At 47.2% G+C, this 12,500-nt stretch overlaps 1 protein-coding gene across 2 annotated transcripts in view; it reads left to right on the top strand.

The window, feature by feature from the left end:
- The first annotated feature begins 3,763 nt into the window (after nt 1-3,763).
- Nucleotides 3,764-12,500, top strand: part of LOC126988585 (protein SCAI-like) — a 15,380-nt gene continuing 6,643 nt past the window's right edge. For both annotated transcript variants that reach the window (XM_050846917.1, XM_050846916.1), the window contains exons 1-5: nt 3,764-3,931; nt 6,700-6,882; nt 7,720-7,830; nt 9,096-9,192; nt 10,096-10,253. In XM_050846917.1, coding sequence (XP_050702874.1) covers nt 3,843-3,931; nt 6,700-6,882; nt 7,720-7,830; nt 9,096-9,192; nt 10,096-10,253 — 638 coding nt within the window. In that variant the 5' untranslated portion in view covers nt 3,764-3,842. The remainder of the gene's footprint in view (nt 3,932-6,699; nt 6,883-7,719; nt 7,831-9,095; nt 9,193-10,095; nt 10,254-12,500) is intronic.

Genomic DNA, 12,500 nt, shown 5'->3' with positions numbered 1-12,500 from the left:
TTTCCCTTCCTTTTCCATGTTCTCTTTCCTTTCTCTCTCTTTCCCTTCCCTTTCCTTCCCTTCTTTTCCCTTCCTTTTCTTTCCCTTCCCTTCCCTTTCTTTCCCTTCCAATCCTTTCCCTTCCCTTTCTTTCCCTTCCCTTTCTTTCCCTTCCCTTCCCTTCCCTTCCCTTCCCTTTCTTTCCCTTCCCTTCCCTTTCTTTCCCTTTCCTTCCCTTTCTTTCCCTTTCTTTCCCTTCCAATCCTTTCCCTTCCCTTCCCTTTCCTTTCCTTCCCTTCCCTTTCTTTCCCTTCCCTTCCTTACGTAATAAATGCATGGAGGAAGAAAGAATGGAGGAGATGGAAGGAAGGAAGGAATATAAATGGATACAGAGAATAAGGAAGCAAGGAGGAACAAAGTAAGGAAGAGGAGGAGGAAGAAGAAAAGGAGATGGAAGGAAGGAAGGAATATAAATGGATACACAGAATAAGGAAGCAAGGAGGAACAAAGTAAGGAGGAGGAGGAGGAAGAAGAAAAGAAGAAATAGAGGAAAAGTTGATAATATTGATAAAGGAAGGAGAAAGGGAAGGTTTAATTAAGGTCCCATTACCAACCCTTCCCCTATCCACCAGTCCCATCACCTACCCTTCCCCTATCCACCAGTCCCATCACCTACCCTTCCCCTATCCACCAGTCCCATTACCAACCCTTCCCCTATCCACCAGTCCCATTACCAACCCTTCCCCTATCCACCAGTCCCATCACCAACCCTTCCCCTATCCACCAGTCCCATCACCCACCCTTCCCCTATCCACCAGTCCCATCACCTACCCTTCCACTATCCACCAGTCCCATCACCAACCCTTCCCCTATCCACCAGTCCCATCACCTACCCTTCCCCTATCCACCAGTCCCATTACCAACCCTTCCCCTATCCACCAGTCCCATCACCAACCCTTCCCCTATCCACCAGTCCCATCACCAACCCTTCCCCTATCCACCAGTCCCATTACCAACCCTTCCCCTATCCACCAGTCCCATCACCTACCCTTCCCCTATCCACCAGTCCCATCACCTACCCTTCCCCTATCCACCAGTCCCATCACCAACCCTTCCCCTATCCACCAGTCCCATTACCAACCCTTCCCCTATCCACCAGTCCCATCACCAACCCTTCCCCTATCCACCAGTCCCATCGCCAACACACTCCAAGGCTGCGCGCGGCGTCAGTGCTCGGCTCCGTCTCCTTGGGTAAAAATGCTTGACCATAGGCTTAGCGATGAGAAAAGTTCAGAAACAGCTAAATATTACTAGAAATAGATAAAGAAATCCTTGTGTTTAGGCCGCTCCGATGATAGTGAGTGAACAGGGAGACATTGCCGCGAGTGCAGACTGGCTGCTACAAAACCACGTAGCTACCATATTCTGACTATGGACAGAAGGACCTATGCAGTACTCTCTCGTTGTCTTCATTGCAGGCCGGGGGCTTCGTGGTGCAGTGGTTAGCACACTCGTCTCACAACCAAGCGAGCCTGGGTTCGATTCCCGGGCGGAGTGGAAAAATTTGTGCGGTTTTTCCGATACCCTACGCCCCTGTCCACCCCCCAGCAGTGAATGGGTACCAGGTATTAATCGGGGGTTGTGTCCCGTCTCCTGGGGTCTGTTCCCTTCTCCTATAATTCCTTCTTCTGTCTCTCCCCGGTATATGACCACAGATGTTGCGCCGACTAAATGAAACTTTCCAACTTTTCCGATACCCTACGCCCCTGTCCACCTCCCAGCAGTGAATGGGTACCAGGTATTAATCGGGGGTTGTGTCCCGTCTCCTGGGGTCTGTTCCCTTCTCCTATAATTCCTTCCCCTCCTGTCTCTCTCCGGCATATGACCACAGATGTTGCGCCGACTAAACGAAACTTTCCAACTTTTCCTTCCCCTTCTGTCTCTCTCCGGCATATGACCACAGATGTTGCGCCGACTAAACGAAACTTTCCAACTTTTCCTTCCCCTTCTGTCTCTCTCCGGCATATGACCACAGATGTTGCGCCGACTAAACGAAACTTTCCAACTTTTCCTTCCCCTTCTGTCTCTCTCCGGCATATGACCACAGATGTTGCGCCGACTAAACGAAACTTTCCAACTTTTTTTTTATGGGAGGCCATGATTGAAAGTTGGGTTTTTGGGACCGTAGACCTAACGTACACCATATCCGGGGTTATCCCATATCCGGGGTTATCCCATATCCGGGGTTATCCCATATCCGGGGTTATCCCATATCCGGGTACCCCGACGCCCTATCAACCCGGGTACCAGAGGGCTTACTGTACTTAAGAAAACAATGAAAAAAAGTATTATAACTACTAAAATACTACAAAATAAGTAGGAGTGAGACCATGCTCAATAGATACGCTTGACCTCAGTGCACGTCTCCGTCTCGAAAAATAAATAGAATCCGCCTTTGGGTAGAGATAGATAAAGAATAGATTAGAATTACAAAAAAAAACATTGAAATTACTAAATGAGTCTTAGATATTATAGCTAAAAATACGTAAAATATATTGAGACCTTACACCATTATGCTCGAATCCGCCTTTGGGTAGAGATAGATAAAGAATAGATTAAAATTACAAAAAAAACATTGAAATTACTGAATGAGTCTTAAATATTAAAACCAAAAATACGTAAAATATATTGAAACCTTACCCCATAACGCTCGAATCCGCCTTTGGGTAGAGATAGATAAAGAATAGATTAAAATTACAGAAAAACATTGAAATTACTAAATGAGTCTTAGATATTAAAACCAAAAATACGTAAAATATATTGATTGATGACCTTACCCCATAACGCTCGAATCCGCCTTTGGGTAGAGATAGATAAAGAATAGATTAAAATTACGAAAAAAACATTGAAATTACTAAATGAGTCTTAAATATTAAAACCAAAAATACGTAAAATATATTGAGACCTTACCCCATAACGCTCGAATCCGTCTTTGGGTAGAGATAAATAAAGAATAGATTAAAATTACTAAAAAACATTGAAATTACTAAATGAGTCTTAAAAAACAGGACAATAAAAAACTTAAATAGGCCTAAAAAAACACAAAAAAAAACGAGGAAACTCAGAACCGAAAAAACACTTAAAATACCCTTAAAAAACACAAAAAAATCGAAAAAAACTCAGAACCGAAATTGATAACAGAGAAAAACAGGCAAAACAAATAAAAAACAATCCCATAAAACACTTAAACATCCCTAAAAACACGTAAAAAAAACAGAAAACATTTAAACACCCTTAAAAAAACTCGTAAAAAGAGTAGAACCGAAAATGAAAACCGAGCCGAAAGAATAAAAAAAAGAAAAACAATAAAAACAATACCATAAAACACTAAAACATCCCTAAAAAAAACACTAAAAACACAAGAAAACTCAGAACCGAAAAAAACGCTTAAAATATCCTTAAAAAAACACGTAGAGAAGCGAAAAAACTGTGAACCGAAACTGATACCCAAGAAAAACAGGCAAAACAAATAAAAACAATACCATAAAACACTTAAACATCCCTAAAAAAAACACTAAAAGCATAAGAAAACTCAGAACCGAAAAAACACTTAAAATATCCCTAAAAAAACTGTGAACCGAAATTGATACCCAAGAAAAACAGGCAAAACAAATAAAAACAATCCCATAAAACACTTAAACATCCCCAAAAACACAAAAAAACGAAAAAACCGACAACCGAAATCAAGAACCGAGCCGAGGAGGGAACAGGACCGAAACGCGTACCAGACGAGACCGAGAGCGAGCGAGGGCGGGAGGAGGGGAGGTCAGAGGTCACATTTCGCCCTTTTTTGACCCTTCACGATGGCGGAGATGGACGAGCAGGAGCGGAAGATAGTCAACGAGTTCTGCCACCTGCTTGAAAAGAGTAAGCAGTTGTTCAACGGCCTCAGGTAAGCAGGGAGGGCTGGGACGTGTTTGGGACGTGTTTGGGGTGTTGTGACGGGCCCTCTGTTGACGTGTTTACCTGTGTGTGTGTGTGTGTGTGTGTGTGTGAGGGGAAGAGGAGAGGTGGAACAGGAGGATAGGAAGAGGAGGAAGGGCTGGGACGTGTTTGGGACATGTAGTGACGGGCCCTCTGTTGTGGTGGCCTGCTTTTACGTGTTTACCTGTGTGTGTGTGTGTGTGTGTGTGGAGGGGGGGGGAGGGAGAGGAGAGGTGGAACAGGAGGATAAGAAGAGGAAGAAGAGGAGGAAGGGCTGGGACGTGTTTGGGACATGTTGTGACGGACCCTGTGTTGTGGTGGCCTGCTTTTACGTGTTTACCTGTGTGTGTGTGTGTGTGTGTGTGTGTGTGTGTGTGTGAGGGGGGGGGGGAGGAAGAGGAGAGGTGGAACGGGAGGATAGGAAGAGGAGGAAGGGCTGGGACGTGTTTGGGACGTGTTTGGGGGTGTTGTGACGGGCCCTCTGTTGACGTGTTTACCTGTGTGTGTGTGTGTGTGTGTGTGTGTGGGGGGGAGGAAGAGGAGAGGTGGAACGGGAGTATAGGATAAGCAGGAAGGGCTGGGACGTGTTTGGGACATGTTGTGACGGACCCTGTGTTGTGGTGGCCTGCTTTTACGTGTTTACCTGTGTGTGTGTGTGTGTGTGTGTGTGTGTGAGGGGGGGGGGGAGGAAGAGGAGAGGTGGAACAGGAGGATAGGAAGAGGAGGAAGGGCTGGGACGTGTTTGGGACGTGTTTGAGACGTGTCGTGGCGGCCTGCTTTTACGTGTTTACCTGTGTGTGTGTGTGTGTGTGTGTGTGAGGGGGGGGGGCGGACGGACGAGGAGAGGTGGAACGGGAGGATAGGAAGAGGAGGAAGGGCTGGGACGTGTTTGGGACGTGTTTGGGACATGTTGTGACGGACCCTCTGTTGTGGTGGCCTGCTTTTACGTGTTTACCTTCCTCCCTCTGTCTGTGTGTGTGTGTGTGTGTGTGTGTGTGTGTGTGGAAGAGGAGAGGTGGAACGAAAGGACAGGGATAAAGACTAGGGAGGAGGAGGAGGAGGGCAAGGCGCTGTGCCCAGAGCTCCACCTTGGGCACCCTGGGCAGGGCTTCAATTTCTGTGAGGTCAGGAGGCTGTGCCCTTAAACGATTCATATATTCCCCTAAAAATGCCGTTAAAAAGCCCCCTTATTTAAATTCCCCGCTGTGTGCGCTGGGTGGCCCCCTCATGGCCCCCTGGTGCCCTCCATACGGGGAAATATCTCTAAATGATGTCCCTGGTGTGCAGCCTTGCCCCGCGGCCCCTGGGAGGCAGTGGTGGGCCGGGTCATGCTATTGGGGTAGTGGGGGTTGACGGGGCCAGGCTCCTGTTGGGGAACCATGTTAGGTGTGGTTAAATTTGTGAAGTTAATTGTTGGTGGCAGAGTGTGGGTGTGACAGCTGGGCGGGGCAGAGTGTGGGTGTGGCAGATGGGCGGGGCAGTGTAGGGGTGTGACAGCTGGTCGGGGCAGTGTTTGGGTGTGATACAGCTGGTCGGGGCAGTGTTTGGGTGTGACACAGCTGGTCGGGGCAGTGTTTGGGTGTGACACAGCTGGTCGGGGCAGTGCATGGGTGTGACACAGCTGGGCGGGGCAGTGCGTATGTGTGACACAGCTGGCCGGGGCAGTGTTTGGGTGTGACACAGCTGGCCGGGGCAGTGTTTGGGTGTGACACAGCTGGTCGGGGCAGTGTTTGGGTGTGACACAGCTGGTCGGGGCAGTGTTTGGGTGTGATACAGCTGGTCGGGGCAGTGTTTGGGTGTGACACAGCTGGCCGGGGCAGTGTTTGGGTGTGACACAGCTGGTCGGGGCAGTGTTTGGGTGTGACACAGCTGGTCGGGGCAGTGTATGGGTGTGACACAGCTGGGCGGGGCAGTGTTTGGGTGTGACACAGCTGGTCGGGGCAGTGTTTGGGTGTGACTCAGCTGGTCGGGGCAGTGTTTGGGTGTGACTCAGCTGGTCGGGGCAGTGTATGGGTGTGACACAGCTGGTCGGGGCAGTGTTTGGGTGTGACACAGCTGGTCGGGGCAGAGTGTGGGTGTGACACAGCTGGTCGGGGCAGTGTTTGGGTGTGACACAGCTGGCCGGGGCAGTGTTTGGGTGTGACACAGCTGGTCGGGGCAGTGTTTGGGTGTGACACAGCTGGGCGGAGCAGTGTTTGGGTGTGACACAGCTGGTCGGGGCAGTGCGTGGGTCTGACACAGCTGGGCGGGGCAGTGTAGGGGTGTGACACAGCTGGGCGGGGCAGTGCGTGGGTCTGACACAGCTGGGCGGGGCAGTGTAGGGGTGTGACACAGCTGGGCGGGGCAGTGCGTGGGTCTGACACAGCTTGCCGGGGCAGTGTATGGGTGTGACACAGCTGGTCGGGGCAGTGTTTGGGTGTGATACAGCTGGTCGGGGCAGTGTTTGGGTGTGATACAGCTGGTCGGGGCAGTGTTTGGGTGTGACACAGCTGGGCGGGGCAGTGTTTGGGTGTGACACAGCTGGTCGGGGCAGTGTTTGGGTGTGACACAGCTGGTCGGGGCAGTGCGTGGGTGTGACACAGCTGGCCGGGGCAGTGTTTGGGTGTGACACAGCTGGGCGGGGCAGTGCATGGGTGTGACACAGCTGGCCGGGGCAGTGGCAGACCCTCTGAACCACACATAACAAAGTAAACATAACTAAACTTGTAAACTCCCCCCTTCTCTCCCCCCCCCCAGGGATCTGCCGCAGTATGGGCACAAGCAATGGCAGGCATACTTTGGCCGCACCTTTGACATCTACACCAAGCTGTGGAAATACCAGCAACAGCATCGCCAGATCCTGGACGCCAAGTTTGGGCTCAAGCGATGGCAGATTGGCGAGATTGCCTCCAAGATCGGACAGCTATATTACCACTACTAGTGAGTGTGTTGACGCTGCTGGGCTACAGGAGTGTGCGTTGTGGGGCCGCGTTCACAGTCAGCATGTTTGTTTTTATCGTTACCAAGGCCGTGATCGCCGCCGTAGAATTTCCAGTCAACCCAATGGTGGTATCAGCGGGGACCATGTTTCTTAATGGTCCCCCCAAGCAAGATAAATGAGACAAAATCACCCTCACACAAACCATTTCATAATATATATCAAAGCATTTGTGGTCAGATTATGCATCATCTATTTTGGGGGTTATATCATGGCACAAATTTGGCCCGTCGCTGCTACACGGTAAAGCCACAAATTTGGCCCGTCGCTGCTACACGGTAAAGCCACAAATTTGGCCCGTCGCTGCTACACGGTTAAAACTGGCCTAGGGATAGTGGTTGCGGGGTTAGCCTAGCCTAGCCTCGCACCTTGCCACACGCTCAACACCTCTAGCCCCCTCTGCAGCCCCCACTACCCCATAGCCCAGTTTCACGCGGAAAACCATAACATCGATCACCGCCATCAGTAAGGATCAAAACAAACATAATGACTGTGGAAACAACCCTTATTTATGTGTTAGTGTAATCCAATCTCTTCAGTGGTGTGCCCAGCTGACTTATAATGACCATAATGATGCTGTTTTTATGAATTAATTAACATGTAATTGCTCTTTCAGACACCTCTTTGGGTTCTTGACAGGAGCAGCGAGCAGTGGGCTTTTTTTTATAGTTTCTGTTATTTTGTGTGCCCTTGAGCTGCCTCCTTTGCTGGAAAAAATTAAACAAGCCTGGGTGTCGAGGGAGCCAGCTGACCATCTCTCTCTCTCTCTCCCCTCACAGCCTGCGTACAAGTGAGACCAACTATCTCAATGAAGCGTTCTCCTTCTATGCTGCAATCCGTGGGCGCGCGTATTACACCCGCACTGCCAAGGACGACAGGAATGTGCAGATGTGAGTGTGTGTGTGTGTGTGTGTTTGCTGCAGTTTCACAGGGCCTGGGTACGCTGGTCTGATCCCGTCCTTGAATCTGAACTTATCCAACTTTTCCGTCAAGGTTTGGACACTCCTCGCCGATTCTACACCCTCACTTTGTCTGTTCCAAGCCTCTGTGTTCTGTGCGGGAAGCTATATTTCTTGCGTTCCTGGTCTGGTCCCTTCCTTGAATCTGAACTTATCCAACTTTTCCATCAAGGTTTGGACACTCCTCGCCGATTCTACACCCTCGCTTTGTCTGTTCCAAGCCTCTGTTATCAGTGCGGGAAGCTATATTTCTTGCGTTCCTGGTCTGGTCCCGTCCTTGAATCTGAACTTATCCAACTTTTCCGTCAAGGTTTGGACACTCCTCGCCGATTCTACACCCTCACTTTGTCTGTTCCAAGCCTCTATGTTCTGTGCGGGAAGCTATATTTCTTGCGTTCCTGGTGTGGTCCCTTCCTCGAATCTGAACTTATCCAACTTTTCCGTCAAGGTTCGGACACTCCTCGCCGATTCTACACCCTCACTTTGTCTGTTCCAAGCCTCTGTGTTCTGTGCGGGAAGCTATATTTCTTTACGTCTCTCAAACATCTTCCCTTCCTGAACGTTTTGCTATGTCCTTTTGTGTTCCTGGTGTTTATTCCTTCACTAAATAGTAACTCCTCGATGTCTATTTCTTCCATTTGGCTCAGGAATTTGTAGATTTGTATTACGTCTCCACTTTCTCTTCTTTGTCCTGGTGTTGGTAAGTCTATTTCCTTTAGTTGTGTGTGTGTGTGTGTGTGTGTGTGTGTGTTGGGGGGGTTGATGTTCTGTAAAGTCTTGTTACAAAAATATGTTCTTTCCTGTAATTCTTTTTTCCAATCATTCGGCAAATATATAGATAGATAGATGGGTTAATAGATTGCTACATAAGTCAAAAGCTATATATTGATCTAAAAAGTTTAATAGAACAACATTAGTTAATTAAAAAACACCTATTCTCTCTCCATCTCTTTTTCATCTACCTTTGCATACCTTAACCATGCAGCAGCGACGGGCCAAATTTGTGCCATGATATAAACCCCCAAAATAGATGACACATAATCCGATCACAAATGCTTTGATATATATTATGAAATGGTTTGTGTGAGGGGTGATTTTTTCTCATTTTTCTCGCTTGGAGGGACGGGGCTTTAAGAAACATGGTCCCCGAAGCTACCATGTTCATATCTATCATATCATTCTCCTCCTTCCCACAGGTCTGACCTCATGGTGAAGAAGCTGAGGTACTATGCTAGATTCATAGTTGTTTGTCTGTTACTCAAGAGGATGAAGCTCGTCCGGGACCTGGTGCGGGTGAGTGAGTGTGTGTGTGTGTGTGTGAGTGTGTGTGTGTGTGTGTGACTGAGAGAAGGAGAGAAAGAGGAGGAAACTGAGTGTGTGTGTGCGTGTGTGACTGAGAGAAGGAGAGAAAGAGGAGGAATCTATGAGTGTGTGTGTGTGCGTGTGTGACTGAGAGAAGGAGAGAAAGAGGTGGAATCTATGAGTGTGTGTGTGTGTGCGTGTGTGACTGAGAGAAGGAGAGAAAGAGGTGGAATCTATGAGTGTGTGTGTGTGTGCGTGTGTGACTGAGAGAAGGAGAGAAAGAGGAGGAAACTATGTGTGTGTGTGTGTGCGTGTGTGTGTGTGTGTGAGACTGAGAGAAGTAGAGAAAGAGGAGGAAACTGAGTGTGTGTGTGTGTGTGTGTGTGTGTGTGTGTGTGTGACTGAGAGAAGTAGAGAAAGAGGAGGAAACTATGAGTGTGTGTGTGTGTGTGCGTGTGTGTGTGTGTGTGCGTAATAATCATAATAATAGATAGTTCATTCATTTCTAAGCAACCATAAGCCTCAAAATATACACAAAAATACAATACAATAAATTTCACGTGATCGCCAAGAGCAGTGCTGGGGTGCGGAGATACAGCGGACAAGCTCCCTAACAAATCATTTTGCAGGCTATACCAGTGACCTCCAAGCAGATTGTAACCTCGGTGCCCTGGCAAACAGTTACGCTCATGGGGGTCACCTATGTCACAGTCTGGTGCTGGTCCTGGGTATCTGTCACGGGCTACAGTTACCCAATTAAAGTGAATTTACATATAAGTTGAAGTGAGGAAATTGGGTAGGTCTATATATATATTTGCTTTGTCCCTCATTCAATAGACAGAGATTTTATATAATTTCCGGTTCTCTCCTCCATCAACCTCCCTCCCCGTACAGGAGTTGAGTAAGCAGATCGATGAGTACACGGCTACCTACGAGCCCGAGGACCAGTTGGAGTGGTCGCTGGTCCTGGCGGAAATCAAGTCTTTCATCGACGCGGATAACACCATCAACGTTCTGGACATGGATTCCAACACCATCGTCCTCTCCCACAGGTGCTGAAGTTATGTCTCAACGTCATCGCACTTAGGGGCAGGTCCACAGTTCCCGTTGATGCGTTAGTAAGCTCCCAAACCAATACCAGAGCCTTCGAAATTTCCCTGTATAGTGTCTGGTGTTTATATCCCAAACCAATACCAGAGCCTTCAAAATTTCCTTGTATAGTGTCTGGTGTTTATATTCAAGTCCACAGTTCCCCATAATGGATTAGTAAGCTCCGTAACCAATACCAGAGCCTTCGAAATTTCCCTGTATAGTGTCTGGTGTTTGTATTCAAGTCCACAGTTCCTCATAATGGATTAGTAAGCTCCCAAACCAATACCAGAGCCTTTGAAATTTCCTTGTATAGTGTCTGGTGTTTGTATTCAGTTCCACAGTTCCTCATAATGGATTAGTAAGCTCCGTAACCAATACCAGAGCCTTCAAAATTTCCTTGTATAGTGTCTGGTGTTTATATTCAAGTCCACAGTTCCTCATAATGGATTAGTAAGCTCCGTAACCAATACCAGAGCCTTTGAAATTTCCCTGTATAGTGTCTGGTGTTTATATTCAAGTCCACAGTTCCTCATAATGGATTAGTAAGCTCCGTAACCAATACCAGAGCCTTCGAAATTTCCTTGTATAGTGTCTGGTGTTTATATTCAAGTCCACAGTTCCTCATAATGGATTAGTAAGCTCCGTAACCAATACCAGAGCCTTCGAAATTTCCTTGTATAGTGTCTGGTGTTTGTATTCAAGTCCACAGTTCCTCATAATGGATTAGTAAGCTCCCAAACCAATACCAGAGCCTTTGAAATTTCCTTGTATAGTGTCTGGTGTTTGTATTCAAGTCCACAGTTCCTCATAATGGATTAGTAAGCTCCGTAACCAATACCAGAGCCTTTGAAATTTCCTTGTATAGTGTCTGGTGTTTATATCCCAAACCAATACCAGAGCCTTCGAAATTTCCTTGTATAGTGTCTGGTGTTTATATTCAAGTCCACAGTTCCTCATAATGGATTAGTAAGCTCCGTAACCAATACCAGAGCCTTCGAAATTTCCCTGTATAGTGTCTGGTGTTTGTATTCAAGTCCACAGTTCCTCATAATGGATTAGTAAGCTCCGTAACCAATACCAGAGCCTTCGAAATTTCCCTGTATAGTGTCTGGTGTTTATATTCAAGTCCACAGTTCCTCATAATGGATTAGTAAGCTCCCAAACCAATACGAGATCCTTCGAAATTTCCCTGTATAGTGTCTGGTGTTTATATTCTAGTCCACAGTTCCTCATAATGGATTAGTAAGCTCCGTAACCAATACCAGAGCCTTCGAAATTTCCTTGTATAGTGTCTGGTGTTTATATTCAAGTCCACAGTTCCTCATAATGGGTTAGTAAGCTCTGTAACCAATATCAGAGCCTTCGAAATTTCCCTGTATAGTGTCTGGTGTTTATATCCCAAACCAATACCAGAGCCTTCGAAATTTCCCTGTATAGTGTCTGGTGTTTGTATTCAAGTCCACAGTTCCTCATAATGGATTAGTAAGCTCCCAAACCAATACCAGAGCCTTTGAAATTTCCTTGTATAGTGTCTGGTGTTTGTATTCAAGTCCACAGTTCCTCATAATGGATTAGTAAGCTCCGTAACCAATACCAGAGCCTTTGAAATTTCCTTGTATAGCGTCTGGTGTTTGTATTCAAGTTCACAAATTTGACGAAACTATACAGGAAAAGTCTTGTGTGTTTAGTGTGACATCGAAGACCTCACCGTTTTGGATTGTATGGGATTCTGTAGTTTGGTTCGGGCTGTTACGAAGACACTGTGTTGGACTGTGAAATCGGCTTTTAAGTTTGTATTCTTAAACAGTTCCAAATCGCACATCAACTATTTCCAAGGGCCGAAAATGCGATCAGTTGGGTTCTAATGAGTGTTTTTGTAGGTTCATGCCACAGAAGAAGGGTCAGACTACCACTAGGGTCATAAAACTACCCCTGGAAATGCCTGAAACTCCTACGAAAGCCTTGTCAAATGTGTGTTGTTTTAGGTTCATGGTACAGAGGAAGGGTCAGACTACCACTAGGGTCAATAAACTACCCCTGGAAATGCCCGAAACTCCTACGAAAGCCTTGTCAAATGTGTGTTTCTTAGGTTCATGGTACAGAGGAAGGGTCAGACTACCACTAGGGTCAATAAACTACCCCTGGAAATGCCCGAAACTCCTACGAAAGCCTTGTCAAATGTGTGTTTCTTAGGTTCATGGTACAGA

The sequence above is a fragment of the Eriocheir sinensis genome, chromosome 69 (genome assembly GCF_024679095.1).
Source record: "Eriocheir sinensis breed Jianghai 21 chromosome 69, ASM2467909v1, whole genome shotgun sequence".
Taxonomy (NCBI): Eukaryota; Metazoa; Arthropoda; class Malacostraca; order Decapoda; family Varunidae; genus Eriocheir; species Eriocheir sinensis.
Note: the sequence above shows the minus strand (reverse complement) of the source record. Positions and strands in the feature narration are given on the sequence as shown.